The 21,532-nt window shown below is 39.9% G+C and overlaps 1 protein-coding gene across 1 annotated transcript; it reads left to right on the top strand.

Moving 5' to 3' along the window:
* The first annotated feature begins 783 nt into the window (after positions 1 to 783).
* Positions 784 to 21,014, top strand: WDR1 (WD repeat domain 1). Its single transcript, XM_030015046.2, has 15 exons — positions 784 to 1,126; positions 1,467 to 1,588; positions 5,380 to 5,470; positions 8,459 to 8,606; positions 10,073 to 10,253; positions 12,120 to 12,197; positions 12,937 to 13,017; positions 13,137 to 13,370; positions 14,210 to 14,297; positions 15,567 to 15,723; positions 16,391 to 16,478; positions 17,507 to 17,617; positions 18,090 to 18,263; positions 19,176 to 19,320; positions 19,624 to 21,014. Exons 1-15 carry the CDS (start codon positions 1,111 to 1,113, stop codon positions 19,731 to 19,733), a joined length of 1,824 nt encoding a protein of 607 aa, XP_029870906.1. The 5' UTR covers positions 784 to 1,110; the 3' UTR covers positions 19,734 to 21,014.
* The last annotated feature ends 518 nt before the right edge of the window (positions 21,015 to 21,532 follow it).

The following is a 21,532-nucleotide window of genomic DNA, read 5'->3' as shown; positions in this document are numbered from 1 at the left end:
TGGAAGGAGAGAAAAATACAATTTATTGAAAGTTGTATGGGAGACATGAAGGTTAGCGTGTGGTTCTCCTTACAGCTTGCTGCCCACATTCATTTAAGCGGACATCCAACTTGGCCTCAGGGGACAACTCCTGAGATAAATCTGCAGTTTGTAAAGCACCTCAGCAGTATCTGGAGTTGAATGGCATAAAACTATGGGAATATACCCCAGACGTTAATCATTACAATCATAAATGCTTAAGGGATGAGGTGAAGACCGATCTTCAAGGCAATGCTGGCTGTGGACGGAGAGTGCCTTCTCAACACTTCCGTAACAGGAGGAAATCAAGGACCAGGAGACCCGCACAGCCTCTGCTGCAGGAGGTGGCTACAGCGGACTCAAGCCCTACTAACAAGTATGACGATTTCCAAGCAAAAACCAAAGGTCTGTCCCCTCGGCAACTTGAGGCACACGCCCGGTGTCCCAACAGCTACCACCCGGACAAACTCCCCACAGCAGCTATGCTGAGTCTCTCTTATGCCTCCCCTCCCCGCGCTCCCCCTTCTCTCGGGACCGGCGCGGATCCCCTCCCCTCAGCCGGCCTCCAACGGCACTCGCTCCCGGCCACGGCGCATGCGCTAGCCCCGCGCACGCCCCGAGGAGACCCAGGGCGGGGGAGGGGGCCGGCGCATGCGCAGCCCGCCCGGCGGCGGCGGCGCCCACCCCGAGGCCGGGCGGAGCCGCCGTGTGGCGCCCGCCGCGGCCTGCCGCGCAGCTCCCTGCCGGGGCGGGGCCGGCTCCTGCGGCCGCCCCAGCGCAGCCCCCCGCCGGGCCCGTCCGAGCCGACGGCATTTCCGGGGGAGGGAGCGGGGCGCGGGCTTGGCGGGGAGCGGCGCGGCGCGAGCAGAGTTGACTATATATGGTCAAAGGCAGGGGAGAGCGGCGGGCCGCGCGGGCGCTTCCTGGTTCGTGCCGCTGGGCGCCGCGGGGCTGAGGCGGCGGCGGCGGGGGGAGAGCGAGAGGCCGGTCCGCCTGCGCTGCGCGGGGCTGCGCTGCGCTGCTCTCGCCGCCCTTCCTTCCCAGCCCTTCCTTCCCAGCGCCACCGCCCGCCGCAGTAACAAGTGGGCGAAGATGCCGTACGAGATCAGTAAGCCCCCGGCGAGGCGGAGCCGGGTGGGGGGGCGCGTTGGGGTGCCGGGCTGGGGAGGGGGGGACCGGGCGGAGGCGGCGGGGACCGCCGCTGAGCTGGGGGACCGCCGCTGAGCTGGGGGACCGCCGGGCGGCCCTCCGCCGCCCCCGAGGCGGGCGCGGAGCCGGCGGTTCCTCGCAGCCTGCTGACAGCAACAAGTGACCGCGCCTGCCGGCAGGGCGTTCTACTGCTCGGCTGGCGTCCGGTAACGGGCAGAAATAAAAAACGCCGTCTTTTTTCTTCTTTTTTATTTATTTTATTTATTTTTTTCCCCCTTCCCGATCTCCTCTTCCCGTAGAAAAAGTGTTCGCCAGCCTCCCGCAGGTGGAACGAGGCGTTTCCAAAATTATCGGAGGTGATCCTAAGGGCAACAATTTTCTTTATACCAATGGAAAATGTGTCGTCATCAGAAACGTTGATGTAATGTATCCTGATTTATTTTGTTTCGTAGTATAGAGCTTTCGCTAAGTTTCATTTTTTTTCCCCAGCCCCTCTCCTTTAATAGCCTGTGCTTCATTCACACTTAGTAATTTCCATTGAGGTCACAGATCTGTGATCAGCAGCGGGGGAATAAGCAGGGTGCATGACTCAGACATAAAACCATGGGCAGCGACTGTAAAAACCTGTAGAAAGTCTCGGTAAAATGTGCAGGTCTCTCCCTCTCTTTGCATAGGGTTTACAGGCGAGAGACTGGTATGTTCTGGTTGGCCCTGTTTATCTTCTTAAGTATCACCATTATGAAGTTGAGTGTTGTGTTTGCTTAATAAATGAACCCTTTCCTGTTTGCTGTATTGGGCCTTCAGCTTGGAAGAGAAGCATGCAAATACTTGCAAACCCGTATCTTTAAATGCATTAGTCCGTAGCTTCTCTCTTTCCCCCCCGCCCCCACCGCCCTCCAGGAATCAAAACAGTTGCTTGACTCTGTGGCAAGCTGTCTGCATGTTGAGTTCTCAGCCCCAGTCACAGGGAACTTTTCTCATCGATTAAATAGTTAGAATGCCCCAGTTAATGTTTTCTGTGGTGTGGAGGCTTGGGGATTTTTTTCTTCTCTGGTGGTAACTGGAGAAATGTTAAGCGAGTTATTTAAATGATTTCTTTTCAAAGATGGCATCCCTTTGAGAACTGTGGAGGAAGCATTACATGTCTAGGCTATTGTCTTGCTACTAGTTCTCAAAAAATACTTTTCTTCAAAGTAAATGCTTGTTCTTTAGAAAATCAAATTCTCCCCTAGATTTACTTTCCTCTTTTTCTGCAGATTTGGCCTGGAGTGGGGAGGGCTGCAGAGGGGCAGGGCATACCTCTCTGGAATTTTTAGGTCTCCACAACAATGGATTTGTTTATGGCTGCTTCTGTAAATCACCTCTGTAAATTGACTTCTTGAGCTGTTTTCCTTATTTATCTCATCACCCCCACTATATTCAGACATTTCTTCGTTGTCATGCCATAATACAGAAATGCTACTAATAAATGCTACTAATAACTTAATTCTTTGCAAAGTTCTTGTTTGATAATCAGTTTAAATTCATCCACTTCAAAACAAAAATAAGCTCGCACTCTGGTTTCAATGTCTCAGTATAATGTTGTTGTAATAGTGTTTCACTCTTGGTATCAAGAAAAGTTCAATTTTCTGAAACCAGGAGCCCCAGTTAAACGCTGTAGTGGCACACAGTGTGATGAGAGAAGAGAGAAAAGCCACTCTGCTTACGTTACAGCTTTTGCCCAAGTTATGGATTGTGACCTCCTCCCTTGCACTGTCATTAGTGCTTGTCTGACCCTATTTTGGGGGTTAAATTGGAAGAAAGCAATTTGCTTTTATCTTCCTGAATCAGCTCACTGAAGGTTTGCCCAGTGCAAATGTTAGTCCCAGTATGAGCCAGAAGGTAGAGTGCATGGTATGATCTGAGCACAGGCAAGGTGGGATTGTGGGAATTCAAATTTAGACTGTTTAAACTCTCAAGGGAAGTTGAGAATGGAAGTCATAAATCTTTCAGTTTTATGGTGTAATTCACGCTGGTACTCAAACTTACCTAACTGGTGAGGAGAGCCTGCTACTGTTAATAATTGACAGGTGATGCTCTGCAGGCAACTACAGAATGTATTGTAGCAGTAACACAAAAACTGACCAAAACCTGTGCTATGGCTTTTGTGTTGGAGAATGTTGCAGTTTGTTTGTGACCTGACATGGAAGCGTGTTTGCTCTTATTTGAGAGCCATGCCTTCTCTGTATGATACAGAACCCTGTATAGTAGTTTGCAACAAGCAAATGAAATACTGGGAGGTCGGTGTGTAAATCCTTGCATGAACAGTTTTCCAATGGGATGGTTGTGCTCTAATTAAAAAAACAGGTCATCAAAATGCAGTGGTGATGAGTATAGCGTTCAGGGTTAATGCTTAATCTTTGAGCATGAGCCAGAGACTTCCTTTAACAAGGAAAAAGTCCTGGAATAGTGCTGGAAAAGCACTGTGGGTCAGAAGGACTAGTGATATTTGTAAGGTGTCATACCTCATTAATATTTTATTGTCTTCATGGGTCTAAACCTACTTTGAAGCTTGGAACTTCAACTGCTCGCTTTCATATGTGGCTCTGGTTTCAGCATTCGAAATAAGCCACATAAGCTCACTCTTCTTGTTGAATCTGGTATGAGGTACTGCATTTGTCCCAGCTAACAATATAATCTTATCCTAAAATCTCTTTAGAAGTGGGGTGGTCTGGAGTTTGGATACGAAAGATATACAAGTTAAAAAACTGACTTTACAGAAATAATGTTTTCAAATAAACAGCATTTAAGTTAGCAGCTCTAACTTATTACCTGGTTTCCTGAATCTATTTACTGTATCTTAAATTTGGGAGTCTATCTTTCATTTAACGCCTTAAGTCAGTCTGTTAAGTCCAGTCTCTCATCATCTTAGCTTCCTGGACTCTTTGGGATTCTTGCTGTAAAATAGCAACTACTAATGTATGCCATTACTAATGAATCGTGTGGGTTTTTGAGCTCCCTGAACTTGTAGGTGATGCAGCTGTAGCATGGGGAAAACATTATCTTGTCTTGCTTAGCTAAAATCCAGTTGCGCACAAAATGGAGAGTGACATGTATGCTGTAAATGCAGATGATTGTGACTTCAGTAGGGCTATAACACGCTCAAGCAATGTATAAAAGCAGGAGTGAAGAAGAGCTGCTTCTTGCATGAGTAAGCTGTATTCTGTCTCCTGAGATGTAACAGTACTGCAGCAGCAAGAACTCCTGAAAGCAGGAGGCCGTCCGCTTTCTAACACGGCGCGGGTGTTATAGTTTTTCCTGATTGGATGGCTGAGTCATACCATAACATCAGGTGGCTTTCTGGTTTGGTTGAATAAATCTGTATTAATTATAGCAGTTAAAATGGATTTTTGTTTTGATGATATAAGTCAAGTTTCTGGAGCTGGAAGATACCTGTTACCTGGTAGAGAAATTTTTCTACGGAGCAGCATATTACTGTTGTAGCATATATACACTATATTTGGAAGATGTGCAGAATGGCTTTTTTATACAGTTAATCTGAGAGTAGATTTTGCCTTAATGTCATCCTTTTTTGATTTGTGTGGCACTTCTGTAGTGTAATACTATTGATCTGCTGACATTGAGTCAGTTTTATTGTCCAAGCTGAAACATCTGAAAACATGTTTAAGACTGAAGAGATAAAATTGTGATGGAGTGGCAGCAAATTTCTTTCAGAATTCCAGTACAGCTCTTGATACTAGGGAAAGTGTCTTCTTCTGTGCTGGTCTACTAGCTTTTTAACCAGATTGCAATCAGCAAGAAAGAGCAAGCCTTACACACCTCATTGGTTACTGAGTGATCTTGAGTATGTGGTGATGATTAACGGCTGTGCAATATGGTTAACCGTATGCTTAATTTTCATGTTCAACTACGCAATTTTTGGATGTGTTGGAAGTATTGGAGAGGAAAGGGTCACAGCAGTTCTGGCTGTTAGAGGAAATACTTTGTTTCAGTTGTTAGAAATTAGCCTGTTGTTTTAGTTGTACTGGACAGCAGTGTTCTGCAATGTGTACTGCACTTCTCAGTTTTAGACAGCAGTTCAATTTAAGCTGAAGGAAGGGTGTGAGAGAAGGAGTGTGAGGAGAAATTCTGAATTTTGTCTGTGAATGTCTGATTTTATACTCCTTTGAAAACCATGAAATACAACTTACTAACTTTTTTCCTTTAAACTAGAATCCTGCAATTGCTGACATCTACACTGAGCATGCCCATCAGGTTGTAGTTGCCAAGTATGCTCCCAGTGGATTCTACATAGCATCTGGAGGTAACGTATCAATGCACATACTGCATGAGATATGTGGACAGAGCTGTTAAAGTGCTTGATGCAAAAGAGTAGTAACGCTTCGCATTTATGTGCAGAATATACATAGTCAATGTGACATGCTCCAGTGGAATTATGTGTACATGCCTGAGGGAGGAACGATTTCTGTAGTTGTTCTTCTAACCTCTTCCTAAAGCAGAGTTTTCAATGAAGTGCTTGGTGTTTTTAAAATTTGTTATTTAAATCAAAAAGAACCTGAAAACTAACTTTAAATACTTAGTCTGAAGTGTTAAAGAAAACAAATCTTAGTGTAATGCATGACTTGTGTACATGCAGCAGAATGAAAAGTTATTTCTGAAATACAGGACTATTGTTTCTGTTTGTTAATTAACTTCCATACTTTGGGGGCAGGGGAGGGATTCTAGAAGAGTGTATACTCCTTTCTTTTCCCTCCCCCTTTCTTCCTGACCAAACTTGGCAAGGTTTGGCATGATTTTTCTTACATTTGTAACCTGAACTAAAAGAGCTTTCGTTGGTAAGTTAGCAGGGAAAGAGACTGATTCTCAGTTTCCCTGTAATGTATGTGAATCAGTAGTCTAAGAATAAGTAACGTGAATTTCTACAGCATGAATTTCCTGGATTGTTAGTGGGAATGGTTAGAGTTTTTGATGACTTACAAAGAACTAAAAAAACCCTTTTTCATAGAAGCTTGCTTCAAATAATTGATCTTTTTTCAGGATGACTGGTATACAGTTGAAGAATATTGATAAATACAATACTATAACTTGCATTTCTTAAAAATCATTGCAGTTAATCTATGGATTTTTTTTTTAAATCTGCTAGTCATTGTCAATTAGAAATGTTTTAGAAGCAAGTAATGTGCCCAAATACAGAAATACTTTCTAAGTAATATATCTGAAAATAAAACATTCTGAATATGAGCTTCTTGGGGAGTCCAGAGTCATGCACAGGTCTTAGTAGAATGGGAATTTCTCAGCAATTTGAAGGGAACAATATTTTTAAAATGTAAAATGTTCTTTTCTTCTTGGCTTCCTGCGTATCAGAAAGCTGTATTAGAATATGTGTCTTTTGGGTACTGGGGAAGCTTTAAGAACACTGATAGCATAGCTTCCCCCCCGCCCCAAAAGGAAGCAGAGCCAGGATTTTCTTGGCTCAGTCTTGTGTGTGGACCATATGTCAAATTGAATACCTTCTTAAAATCCAGTTTGCATTCTTTATTCTACAGACTTGGTGCTCTAGGTTTGTGCTGTACGTAATCCTCAGAATAACCATCTATTTTGTTCTTGTAGCCTTGTAGATTTTCAGTCCTCTGTAAAAGAACAGTAATATATACATAGCCTGATCTGTGCAGAAGTTTTTCATTAGTGATAAGCTTAAGGAAGCTCCTTGTTCCTAGGGGTGGAGTATTCAGTTGACTCTTTTTCAGAAGTTGTCTGTCATACCCAAGTAAATGAGTTTAAGCTGCAATATTTCTCTTTCAAAAGTCTTCTCTGTCATTTATAAATAGTTCTGTGATGCTGCTGAGCATGGGGTCTGAAGATAGTATCAGGCTGTTTAAGCTGTTTCTAAGTATAACATGTAAGATTCATTTCTCTATCTATAAACTTGCATTAGCCATGCAACCTGCATTAATACTTCATGTGCTTGATGAGGCAGACCTTTGGCAATATGCTTTGTGGCTTTTATGGTAATTTCTCTTACTGCAGTCATAATAGGTATAGTAATGGGAGATACCATAAAGTTAAAGCTATATATGTCCTGTCTATTAATAGATGGAGCAAACAATTAGATTTTGAAGTCCACATTAAAATTCTGCTTGAATAACAAATTATGTAAAGTGGAGGACTCTGCATCTGTCCTTTTAGCAGAAGTGGAGAAGATGAGTCCGTGATCAGGTCCCAAAGATACAGGGTTGCTGTATGTTTAAATTGAACTGTAAAGATGCACCGATAAACAGTGAACAGAACTCACAAGTGTTCTGCTGAGGTGAAAGGTACATATTTTAGCACGTGGTTTATTCTAAAACAGTGGCTTTTATGAAGGGTCCCATAGACAGAATTTGCTCTGTGGGTTTCATTAGAGATATGTAAACATGTCTGTGTATAGAACAATTCCTCTGGTTACAGTGCTGCACCACAGTAATTGCTCTGAATAGAAGCAAGCTCTAGGGCTGTGTAATACTGAGAGGAAACAGTGACCAAAGAAGCTTTCATTATATTAAGTCTTAAATTGTTATGACCTGTGCTATGTCTGCTGCTTGTGATGTTACCATTTTTGAATATTCTGTTGGATTCCTTTGCAGTAATCCAGATGTTGCGTATGGATACCTGCACTATTAAGTGTGTACATGCTTCTGTATAGAAAAAGTATGCTGATGAGTGTACATGAATCAAGTTCTATGGGCAGAAATCTCTTTATATGTTTACATATACTTGGTATCTGTATGCAAAATGGGTTTGCTTTGAAGGCCAAAAAAGCTGAGGTATGAATTTTAGTGTATCAGCCACTGTCCACCAGATTGCTCTGTTATTGTAGACGTAGGTTGGCTTACTTCCCAATGAAGTGTGGGTAAGCTATCTTGTAGCTGCTGGGGAGGTGGGGCTGGTTTGGAGTTGGGTTTTTTTTGCGTGTAACACAGATACTTAACACATACTGGCTGATAACATCAGAGTTCCTACCCTCTTACTGTGCAATTTTTTCACATCTGTTTGCAAAAGTTGGCTCCGTGTGTTGTATTTATTGCTGCATGTCTTGAACCTTGATATCAGGTTAAAACGGAATTCAGTGAAACAGATGTAGTCTTCAGCATTCTTAAATCAAGTGATTTGTAGTAATTGTAATAGGGTAAGATAATAGGTCCCTGGTACAAGTGTTCAGTGTAGCTGAAAATCTGTATCCTGGCAGATTGCTGAATCATGTGACCGAGTCATGCTGGAACAACAATAGTTATATTCTATTTTATTATGGCAGATGTCTCTGGAAAGCTGAGAATCTGGGATACTACCCAGAAGGAACACCTACTGAAGTATGAGTATCAGCCGTTTGCAGGAAAAATAAAGGACCTTGCCTGGACTGAAGACAGCAAGAGAATTGCTGTGGTTGGAGAAGGAAGGGAAAAGTGAGTAATTCTTTTGTGTGTGTGTGTGTGTGTGTGTATATATATATACACACATACATATACTGTAAACCTCTGTATTCTAACAAAGCCGGTTCTTTGCACAAAGCTTTTAATTCTTCAAGGGAAGAAAATCATGGCTTGTTCCCTGTTTAGACTTAAAGTTGTGCTGTTCTGCAGCACAATTCTTTATGCAGTATTTGACAGCTGTAAAACTACTTGGAAAATACAGTTCTGTTAGAATTGCTCAGTTTAAAATTGTGTAGGTCTTGTTTGTTTTTTAGAGGTGGGTATTACATTCAATGATACCTGTTCAGTATGCCTTTTGGTGGATTTTTTTTTTCTAATTATGATAGAGTAGGAAGGCAGAACCACAAGACAATTCTCTTCCTCTTCTTTCACCCTTCCCAAATTGAGAGGATGTGATTGAATAAGAGTAAAAAAATAAAGAAAAAAGTGTGTCTGAATTTTCTCCCTCAGCAACATGCCCATATTTTTAGGCCTTATTATGGTAATTAAGAGAAAATCATAACGAGTTGTCCTTGTCTGACTAAATGAGGTGCCCATTAGAGTCAGGTTTGTGCCTGTCCTTTAATGTTTAAAGACTGACAGATCTTTAAGGCAGAGTCCAGACCAGGTAGGCTTATGCCTAAAGGTGTGAAAAACATGGTGTGGTCCTGTTCCCTGACCCCCTGCACCATTTTTTAATCACCATCATGTACTGTGTCCTGATATTTGAGAGAGAGATTCTTTGTCCTCCATCCCTCCCTCCACCCCCGTCTGCCCCTGGGTAGTTACTATGTAAATTTGCTCTCCTACTTCAAAAAGTCTGCCAATTTCCTGTTAGGTGGATGTACTTTCAATCTAGAATTTTGCTGAAGTGATTCTATAGAACCCATTTTAATAGCGATGCCCTGGCAGTTTAATGGCACCGTATTGATTATACTGATTTTTTTTTTTTTTTTAAGGTGATTTAAAGTTAGAGGTGACAAAAATGCTGTTACAAGTCTCCTTCCTTAAAACTTCAAGTAATAATAGTTGTAAAAGTGATTGTATCCAGTCTAGGCTAAATAATCAGATAAATGATCAGATGTCATTGTTATCCTAGCTTTCTGCATTCTGTGTAGTGACTAGTAATAAATAAATAGTGACTAATAACTTAACTGCTTTCTTTTATAAACCGACAGACTTACTGAAGAATATCTTTTGGATCTCTGAATTTTAGAAGCTTTATACATAAAACTTGCTTGTCTGTCCCCTTCAGCAAATGTCTCCTACTGAAGATTAGATTCTCTCTCCAGCAAGATCTCAAATATCCTTCAGGGAACTATGATGCGCTTGCGTGAGATTAATGAGATGACCTAATTTCTTTTCTTTGAGTGCACTCAAATCTGCTGTTTGCAGATGCTCAAGGAGTTAATCTACATGTAACTTTTATGGATTGTAGTTTTGTGTGCTTTTCTAACTAGATTCGGAGCAGTGTTCCTGTGGGATAGTGGTTCTTCTGTTGGCGAGATTACTGGGCACAACAAAGTGATCAATAGCGTGGACTTTAAACAAACAAGACCATATCGTCTGGCAACTGGCAGTGATGACAATTGTGCCGCTTTCTTTGAGGGACCGCCATTCAAGTTCAAGTTTACAATAAGTGTGAGTTTAAGTTTAGATGTGGCTCTGTTAAACTGTGCAGCAAGTTGACTAAAAGCTTTCCAACAAGCTTGCAGTTCTTGTTGCAACTAGCTGTTATAACAAAAGTTCTTAGCTCCCCCTTTTGAGGCATAGTTGGTGTCAAGTGGCTTTCTTAAACCCATGTATGAGTATAACTGAAGGCTTGTCTCAGGCCAAAAAAACTTAAATAAATGATTGGTTAAGAAGACAACCTGAAGCACTTTTTCTGGGTGTTCTGGGGGGAGTTTTTTGGGGTTTTTTATGGCTTTTCATCCTCTTCCATAACTTAAGTAGGATGTTTCATTGGCCCTATTGCTGCTTTCTGAGCTCTGCTTCCCAGTGCAGACGTGTAGAATTTCATAATACTCTTCAAGAAATGTGGTGGTGTGAATGGAATTTTCCAATCTTCTTAAGAGTGCTCAAATCTGAAATCCCAGGGCAGCTTAGGAAGGGTGAGTGTAGATGTTTGAAAACATAACTGCTTTCTACAATGAGGAATGGGTATGTAACTTCTGTGGTCAGTTTTCTGTCTCTTCTACATTCCTTTTCACTTTTTGTTTCTTATTCTACTAGTTAAAAATCTCTTACATAAATGAAACAAAGCCTGGAACTGCCACATTTAAGACATTCATTGTTACTTGAGGCCAAAGAAAATAAAAAGTCAAAAGCTTCTGCAGCTGTTTCTGATGGCAGAAGACATGTCTCTTGCCTCAAAAAAACTATTGCAGAGGTACTGGATGTTATTGCAGTAGCAAATTCAAAATGCTTAGTTCTTATTTTATTTTTAAAAACACAGTAGTAGGCCTTTTATTTTTCTTAAGTATGTGCCTTGAGTAGTCTTCATACACTGACTCTAGTAAGGATTCTGTTCCAGTTCTAGAAAAGGAATTGTTTTGAGCTCTGCAATCCAATGAAATGATGTAGTTGCCTAATATATTTCTGAACTTAAGCTGATACTTGCATTTTGCTAAGCTTGTTCTTTTGGAACTCTGAAGTCTGAATTGCTTACCAGTGCTGCTTAGACTGGTATGTGATGCAGTCTTCCTTTTAAAGTGATATTTGAGTTGATATATGAGATTCTGGTACAGGCTGTTACATGGTTTAGATTAAAGCTTTAGGTGTCATCAGAAAAAAAGAAAATCTATAGTTAAAGAAAGTAGGTTAGAACCTGCCTTTTATAATACTAAAAATAGTCTTCCAAATCTCTTTGTGTGGGAGCTTTGGCCTCATTGTGGTGCTTCCCTATTTAATGTGTGTTTTCTAGTTAGCATGGTTTGAATAGTCTCCTACTTGTAAATAGTCTATTTGGGGAGCATACATCAGTCTTGCCTGGTTACTTCACAGAGCTGCCACTTGCAGTCTCCCAGAAATGGAATTCCAGTAAAATAATAATCTGTTCTTCATGCCTGTATTTTATACAATAAGAAGGATAAAGTCCTCTTCTATGCATAAAACTTACTTGCACAATGAAGCAAGAGTCAAAATCTGGAGAATGTTGCGGAAGAATTCAGTGACCAGAGGTGAAGAATCCCATGTTTGCTTGAAGGCTGCAGCTGAGGGTTTTTTCCTACCTATCCCTGAAATTGGGTACTCATTCACCTGGTATTGTGCTGCGTTGTTTGAACTACATCAGTATTGATGTCACAGTTTCTTCCCTGGACTGTTCTTGATCCCCATGATCCTCTTCAGATGGAGGCTAGACTTGCTCTGTAGCAATTCTCTACAGCCTGCATCTCTTACACAGCTAATTTATGGCTTGCATGCAGGAACTTCATTGTTACTGGATTATCTTCTATGTAAAAAGGTCTGTTCTCGTTTTGTGTGCTGATTTTTACTTTTTTCTTATAGGACCATACACGGTTTGTGAACTGTGTGAGGTTTTCTCCTGATGGGAACAGATTTGCTACAGCTAGTGCAGATGGCCAGGTAAAGAACAAGGAACCCTTTTTGTAGTGATTTTAGTATGAGAATATTTTCTTGTGCATTTTGGGAATAGGATTTAGTATTGTAAAATCCATGTTGCTTTTTTTTGATGCCAAGAAATGACTTGCTTAAACTTTTAAGTATTCTCCTATAAAGCTGTAACAACTGATGTCAACCAGACTATTCTCACTCAGCCTTTTTCCCTGTTTCATCACCCTAGCATATTACTTCTCTTACAGGTTATTTTGGCAGGAGCAAGTTAGGCTTTTGGAATACTATGTCCTTGTTACGATACTGAGAAGTCGGGCTGAAATACTGAACTCATAGATAGCACCCTGGCTCCATGTGGACTCCATACTGATAAGGGCAGATTTGACAATGACACGGTTACCATACGTGGCTCCTCCTAAGAAGGCAGATTCTCATGACTGCAATGCTAAGCAGCTGCCATCACAGCAGGAGTCAAAAATGTAACATCTTCCAGAATTTCAAATGTCAGGATCCAATGTACAGACGGGCTTACTGTGACTATTTACAATTGTCATCTCATTTTTATAGTCTTAAATATTAAATGCAGAAATACTTGTGCCTCTTCTTCAAAAATCTAGTGTTTGATAAACCTGCAAGCAGTCCGTGTAACAAAAGAACTATCTGTGCAGTGCAAGTTACAGTGTTTCCGTTCTTGGGTTTTTTTCTGTTACTGCTTTTCCCTTTAAGTTATATGTCTGTGTGCTCTCTTAAGATTTTTGTCTATGATGGGAAGACTGGAGAGAAAGTGTGCGCTCTTGGTGGAGGCAAAGCTCATGATGGAGGTATTTATGCTGTAAGTATCACTTCACTTTTGCAAATGGTCCATAGTATTTCATTGCCAAGTTCATGGACCATGAATTCTTGCAATAATAAATGCATTTACCATCTTGTGGTGACATTTGTTTTTTACAGATTAGTTGGAGCCCTGACAGTAGTCAGTTGCTTTCTGCTTCTGGAGATAAAACTGCTAAAATCTGGGATGTTGGTGCTAATTCTGTTGTCAGTACTTTTAACATGGGATCAAACGTGTTGGATCAGCAGCTGGGTTGCTTGTGGCAGAAAGACCATTTACTGACTATCTCCCTGTCTGGCTATATCAATTATTTGGACAAGAACAATCCAAATAAGCCTTTACGTGTCATAAAGGTAGGTTAAACTTCTGTTGTTGCACCAGTTTCAGCAATAAAGGACTCAGTGGTTGAAGTTGTCTAGATGGAATAGTAGCTATTAAAACATGGTTTTGTTAAATTAGCATTGCCAGACAAGTTGTGTGACTGACTCTTGCAAGTCACATGAATCAGGAAGTTAAAATGTTGCGTGCGTGATACTGTGCTTTGTGCAAATACACAGACTTATTTTGGTTTCAGTTAAGGTTATCAACTTGCCTTTTGTAGCAGCTTTTAAGCATTCCTGAGATGAGAAAAGAAATACAGCATAGATAGAAAACTACCAGTGATGTCTCATTCTGCCAGAGCTAGTGTATTGTGAACAAGGTGACTAGGGCTACTGTGCAACTGAGCTTTAATTTTAGGATTTAAAGGGTTCGCTGACACAGCACTCTCACGGGAACTTACATTTTTACATGAACTAGAAACAGACGTCCCAGATTCTTGCTATTGCTGCTATAATTCTGGCAGTTGGTGTGGGTATATGACCATATTTAGTCCTCTTCCCTGAATCATAAAGCGCCCGAAAAGCAAACTTTGTCGATGAAAAGGCCATGAAAGTATTTTGGCCCAGCAGGCTAATAAGGATATTCATGGCACCTATTCCTTCTCTTCAAAAAGTACATGGAAATAGCAATGCTGCAACAGTTAAATAACTGCTGTTAATTAGTGATTTGTATTCTGGGTGACTTTTAATGCTTGTGAATAAAATATGATATCTTCTGAGTAACATGTAATTTTTCTTAAATAGGTTTGATATATGTATGTGTGAAGATGAAAAATTGCCATTAATAATTATTATTTGTGTCCCATTCACAGGGTCATAGTAAATCAATTCAGTGTCTTACAGTGCATAAAAATGGTGGAAAGTCCTATATTTACTCTGGAAGTAATGATGGTCATATTAATATCCTTTGAATGATAGTGATATTTCTTCTAGCCTTATAGTCTGAGAGAGCTCATTAGGAGAAAAAAAAAAAACTTTGCCAAAGACAAAACCTTATGTTTATTGGACACAAGTGAATATTTTATGTCTGAAGAAGTTTATTTTGCTTTCCCCTTTCTTGTCTATTTTACTGGTTGCCTTTATACTTGCCTGCTAAATATAAGCCAGTTCTTAATTTCCAATTGTCACTTCTTTGTGGTAGATAGATTGTTAGTATGGAGGAGCAAGTAAATATCTAAATTAGCCTCTTGTAACTTTCCACGTGTTCTGTCATATGTGCTCTTGCTGTTATGTGCAATAGACAAGTAGATCTTAGCATATGCTGGAAGTCATGTATCTTGTTTTTCAGATGTTCAGGACAAGAAAGATAAACTCTTGTTGACCTATCTCTGACCCATTAACATGCATTTCTCTATAGTTGTGTTTTTCCCACCTGTATTAAGGTGTGTTTTTGAAGTTCTGTGACATGTTGATTGGGTTCTTTGTTTGGTATGTCAAATGTCTTTCTCAGGCTTTCGCATTACTGAGGAGAACTTGTACTTCTTCTTTTGAGACTCTATTTTAGTCCTGTTGGTTTTTGGAGCAAAACACTGGTAATGCAGCCTCGTTCCCAAAGGGCACGTTAAAGGGGATGTGTTCACTTAGAAGACTGTTGGCTTTTCTTTAGCATTCTGAAGCTTATATATAAAACTGCAGTCCTTCACCCTGCCTGCCGTGATGCATTAAAATGGTGTCACATTGGCGTAAACCATTGTAAATATAGGACTTGTTTCTTTACAAACTGGTAGTATAGTGTTAATAGTTCAAACTGATGTTAACATATAAAATCAGGGAAAGCCAATGTCGCAGGACTTTTCACTGTAATTCTTTAAAAAGTATTTCCTATTCTTGGACCTAATGCTAATTGTTCCTGTATTTGCTACTGTTTGTGGTAGGTCATTTAGCTCATTACAGAGCATCAGAGGTTAATTTAAAAAATATTTTGAGGGTGTGAGGTTGGTTGAACCCTGGTACAGGTTGCCCAGGGAATTTGTAGTCTCCATCCCTAGAGATACTCAAAACCCAATGTAACGGGCATCCTGTTGTAGCTGACACTGATTTGAGCAGTGGGTTGAACTAAACTGTCTCAAGAGGTGCCTTCTAACCTTAGCTATTCTGTCAATTAACTTTTTGTGTTGCTGTAACTGACTGCACCAGTATCTTCAAATGTTCCTTAATTCTACTATGCACATTATTGGGATTCTGAAACTGGAGAGAATGATGGCTTTTCTGGGAAAGGCCATACAAACCAGGTTTCTAGAATGGCAGTGGATGAAATGGATCAGCTGGTCACCTGCAGTATGGATGACACTGTGCGATATACCAACCTTAGCAAGAGGGACTACAGGTTAGTTAAAATGTTGCCTTTTATTGTAGTATTGCAGCCCTAACTATTTCCCAGCAAGAGTTTTGTTGATTTATATGGTAAAGAATTTTATGCTGCAATTTATTCAGGTTTTAAGTTACCATGGAAACTGTAGAAATGATTGCTGTACCAACTTTGCTTTTTTTTCTGTGATAACAAGAAACGCATCCCAGAATTTTCAATTTGTCTCATCCCTTCCACAGGTTAGATAGAGATCTGCCTTGTATCAGGTGGCTTAGTTAGGGGACTGTGGGAAGGGTGTCTGCTTTATGGTTCACAAATACCCAGCAATATTGGTAATAGATGTGGGTAGCAGGGGTGGGACACAGCTGTTTCTTCATGGAAACCACAATTGAAGCAAAAAACTTTAAGGAATCCTATTAAGATCACCTAGTTAGTTTAAAAAAAATTATTCTAGTGTACTAACATTGACTTTCACTTCAAAGGTGTGTTACCTGATCAAGATACTAATGCTTTAAACAGTAAACAGAAGGAAACTTTGCAGATTATTAAAAGAATTAAATTATGCATGTTCTTGATCGTTAGTGGGTGATTATTTGAATAGGCAATTTTAAATAATGGTAGGCATGGAATAATTTTTTTCTGCTTTATCCTTCCTGCTTCTCCACCATGGCACGCCTTCTTCCAGTGGCCAGGATGCTGTGAAAATGGATGTTCAACCAAAATGTTTAGCTGTGGGTCCTGGTGGTTATACTGTAGTTCTCTGCATTGGACAAGTAAGTGTCAACTTGTGGATTATCAACACAATTGGTCTGTTAATGCTGTGTATGGTAACGTGATAGTTTCTGACAAACCTGTTCAGTGTGGGATCACCTTGCACATCTGCAGAATTTCCTAATAAAAGCTATGGGGAACATAATTAAGCAGGGTACTTGATAGGCTTGTCTTTTTGCATCCTGTACCAATTTCACAGTTTTATGTATAGATGTAAATTTCACATGGTCCCTAGTGTGGATGCATCTGAATTTATCAATACAGCTTTGCTGGAAGGCTACACCAGTCTGAATCATGCTCTTGCCTGATGTGTTCAGTGATGTGATTTTGAGGAAAGGATGTCCTGCTCCTGCAAATTTTTTTTTTTTTTCCAACTAATCCAACTAATCAGCTAACTAATGCTGTTGTACAGCATAGGTAGCTCTAGCTTGCTTGCCAGTAGTATTCAGATCATGCAAAACCAGACACATTGTACCAGGGCTATCTTGTGTCAAAGCATGCTTAACTTCTAATGATTTATGCCTTCTGTATGGATGCTGGTTTTATGCTTGGGACTTTCAGTAGTGTCGTCCAAACCTGTTTCCTATGTGAGTTATAATTCCAGTTGTCCATAGTATAGAACGGGATAGGAAATAGCCCTTAAAATTTAACATTGCAGTATTAACTTGTTACTAATTTGGTCTTGCCTCCTTTCCTTTAAGAGTGAACCAGGAAGGGAGTAAGCATTCCTAAAAATAATGCTTTGTCCGTGTTTTTCATGCTCAAACCAAATGAGGCGAAGCTGAAGGCAGTAGAGTGTGCCCTGCACTACCTAATTTAGAGCACATAAGTACTCCAGTACAGCAGATTAGTCAGTCACTGCACATAGGCATTTTTTTTTTTAATGAAACTGTTCCCTTAAGATCAGAATATAGTAAACTTCTGAGCAATCAGAGTGGATCAGTATTTGTGACTAAGCAATGTGGCTTAGTCATAGTTCTGTATTAGGCACTTAGAAGGAGGGTCTTAGTTTCTGGGTTTCTATTTACAGATTGTCTTGATGAAAGATAAGAAAAAATGTTTTGCAATCGATGACCTTGGCTACGAACCAGAAGCTGTAGCCATTCACCCTGGAGGAGGTACAGCAGCAGTGGGAGGAGCGGTAAGGTTGCACTTCCTAAAACTGTACTACTTTTGAACATTGGAACTAGTAACAGAAGCTTTTAACAATAGTAGATGTGTTGTGTTGAGAAGTAGTAGGTGGCAGTTTGTAGCAACAGCAGTATTGTAACAAGTAAACTATGTGTAGCTGGTATGCCTGGCTTTCGTTCTGCAGGTTCTCCCACCTTTGTGACCTAATGTCTATTTCATTTTTTTATCTTATATTTGCTCTTTTTAAATCATCAAATTGTTTTTACCCAGCATATGCTTGAAGTAGGCAAATTCTAGAAATGAGGTCTATATTCTAGACTTGGTTGATTGTAGCCAGCATAAATGACAGCTTCTTTAAACTATTAATATAAGCACTACCAGATAGAATTGATGCAAAAAGTTCCAGAAACTCAGTAAGCCTTCCACTTTCTATTGTAAAGTGATTTTTGTACTTTCCCCCTTTCTTCACTACTAATTTGCAGGATGGGAATGTCCGTTTGTATTCAATCCAAGGAACCTCTTTGAAAAATGATGATAAGTCTTTGGAAGCTAAAGGTCCCGTTACTGACCTGGCATATTCTCACGATGGTGCCTTTCTTGCAGTCTGTGATGCAAACAAAGTTGTCACTGTCTTTAGTGTCAGTGATGGCTATGCGGTAAGAATTGTATCAGGAGTTTTGTTTGTTTAAAAACAAATTGACTGGCATCTCATGTCTAAATATGTTGTGGTGAAATACAGTATAGCTAGTGAGACTTAATTGTTAAATCATTGATGTATATTTGGTGTTTCTGTGACTGTCTGTTTACCTGGTGTTTTGAGTTAGGCTGCTGTGAAAAGCAACTCTGTGAAGCCTCCAGATCATAAGAATAGGCGAGGAAATGTACAGCATAAGTTGGCTACTGGGAAAACACTCAAACCCATCCAATAACATACATAGAGTTAAATGGGGGAGGGGTTGGATTTCCACAGGCTAGCAGTAGTTAAATACAAAAGATTACAAAGTATGCAGGTTCTTTATTCAGGATACCTTAGGGCAGGGAATCTTGCTTTATCCTTCAATCTAGTGGCTTTTAACCAAGAACCAAAAAATGGGCAATTTCCACTTTTTAGCTGAGCAGTCAATATATGTATCAGCCTGTAAAGTCATTAAGCTTCGACTGAAACCACACTGAAGTAAAAAATGCAGGATGGCATTCCACAAAAATGTTTCATTTTCTAAGTAAAAATTGAAAGAATTTTGCTTTTAGAAACATCTGTGGGGTTATTTTAAAAGCCTCTGAGCAAGAAGTGACTTGTTGTGTATGCGTTTTACAGATCCAGTTTTCATAGAAAAACTCTTAGCGTTTTTTTACAAAAGGATTGGAATTGTATTGGCCTGATAAGTGTTTAAATAAATAGCATAAAATAAAGCCAACATTTGGTTTATTTAGGGCATTCATCTGTACCCGAGATGTACATTGTCTGGAATCTTGCAGTATTTTATTGTGATGCTACACATTAAAAGCCAGCAATATCCTGAAGTAGCTTAAACTAATGAAATAACACTGTATTTCTAACTTTCAAATAGGAACATAACGTCTTTTACGGACACCATGCAAAAATTGTTTGTATTGCCTGGTCACCAGACAATGAACACTTTGCTTCTGGAGGCATGGACATGATGGTATATGTTTGGACCGTAAGTGATCCAGAGACCAGAGTCAAGATACCAGGTATGTTTCCTTCGAAATCTTAGTTTTGAAAGTTGCTAGTAGTTCTTGAAATCTAACACAGTACCCGTTTTCTAGGACTAACAGTAAGAAGGCTTTGAATGTTCCCAAACTAATTTAGCCTTTATGTTAATCTCTATCTAGCTACAATAGCCAGAACTCTTCTGTTACGTTATTTTGTAATCACTCTTAAAATGCACTACTAGTATTTAAAGCAGCTGAGAATCACATTTGGAATATGTGCTAAAGTTATTTTGTCAGCCTAGCCTTCCTAATTCTTTTCTATTACTTCACACTGCCATACAGATGCTCACAGACTACATCATGTAAGCGGCTTGGCATGGTTGGATGAACATACTCTGGTAACAACATCCCATGATGCTTCTGTCAAAGAGTGGTCTATCTCCTACAATTGAAATAAGCCCTCTCTTTGGAAGGACCTAATCAGGGACTAGAACTACTGCAGTGGAACATAGCATTTCTCTTAAAGAATCTGTATTGGCCTCTGGGTCTGCTATCATATCCTCATATCTTTACAGGGTGTTCATATCTGTAATTAAATGTACTTTGAAAGCTTTAGCCAGTAACAGTTTGCACATGAAGAGCACTTAAATTATGTCTGGAGCTTAACCTTTGTGCTGAACATTCCAGAGGCAACAGCCGAGCAAGTTGGTGTGAAAGATTCAGGCATGAAAGATTCAAACTCAATCAGTTGTTCTTTTCTAACCAAGAAACATGAGACTGTACAGCATGAGAGTAATACTTCTCATTTTTTCTAATTACAGAACATTTCTGTACTAACGGTCATAGTAAGAGTATTTAGTTGTGATCTGAAACCAATCAAGCTGTGTGCAGCTACTGTATATTGCTTTGCTTCTCTGTACTGCACCAAACTGTTGCCTCAGATTTTCTCCTCCAGATAACAAAATGGGGTACATACATAATAAACTTTTTATGTATTTCATGTCAAAGCTTTGTGGTTTATTTTAAGGTGGAAGTGTGGAGTTTTGATGTACTTACTGTTGTGGGTATAATGTTTACAAATAATTGTTGTGGCAACTTCTTGCTTCAGAAACACATTTGTTACTTTCATGAACTAAGAATGTCTTGTCATTTCAATGTCAGAGAAAAAATCATTCTGTTTTAAAGATTAAAAGGTATTTTCTGTTTGAAGGAGGAGAAGCATGTTATTGTTTAAATAAATGCAGTACTTCTACCACCTTTTCAAAAATACAGGAATTAAAGTGAAGCATTGTTACGACTTGAAGTGATTCTTGAGAAGATAGTGTTTGCTGAGTAAGTTTTATGCCTTTGCATGTGCAGATCAGTTGCATGGAAGCCATTATCTAATGCGAACGGATCATGATCTTGTGTTTAGTTCCCTTCTCATGCTCTGCAACACATTTAAGTGATTTGAAGCTAGCAGTCCAGCAAGGGTGGAGGAGGACACTCTGATGCAAAGTAGTAGGAAGATCTGTTACCATCTCTAGTGGCCAAAAGAAGTTGTTGCTGTCCAGAACTTTGGAAGACTTTTTAAAAAAACTTCTCTGCTAAGTCTTCACCACCACCAGCCCTCCAGTGCTCTTTGGTTTTTATTAAGCTTTCCTTTCTGTGTGGACTTGTGTGTTGTTTTTTTACCAATCATATTTCTAATGACACTAATTATACAGCAAATAAAATGCTTTTGCTGCTTCTCATACTGTGGACCATCGCTCAATTGCTGAAAAAAATTGCCTGTCAAAAATGACTTAGTGAAACATCTTTTTAAAAGGAAAAATGTTGATTTATCTTTAGGAGTGGTGATCATGTGTCTTCTGGCATGCAAACCAACATATACATTTGAACAGTTGACAAAGGTTTTGTCTAAGTAGCATAATATTTTGCATCATGGTTTCTTTGTGCTTACTGCATCTTTCCATTAGCAATTTTGCATGTCTGTTTATTAACAATGCAAGGACAAGAGAAGTTTTGGAAAAGGGCATGTTTGAAATTAGGCATAAGATCCAAATGAACAAGATTTCTCAGTATCTAGCCCTTAAAACTTGTTCTGCTATTGCTTGTTGTGCCAGTCCCTGTGCAATTCATCCATTGTTCCCCAAGTCTCATCTGGAAGAGTTGCTATTGAATCTGCTCAGTGGGTTCCTGTTGTAGTTGAATCCCTGTCATTTAACTAACGATAAAGAGAGGGGGAGTTACGTAGATGTCTGCGGACAAA

Source organism: Aquila chrysaetos, chromosome 1 (genome assembly GCF_900496995.4).
Source record: "Aquila chrysaetos chrysaetos chromosome 1, bAquChr1.4, whole genome shotgun sequence".
Taxonomy (NCBI): Eukaryota; Metazoa; Chordata; class Aves; order Accipitriformes; family Accipitridae; genus Aquila; species Aquila chrysaetos.
The sequence above is the reverse complement of the archived record's forward strand: the minus strand, read 5'-3'. Positions and strand labels throughout refer to the sequence as shown.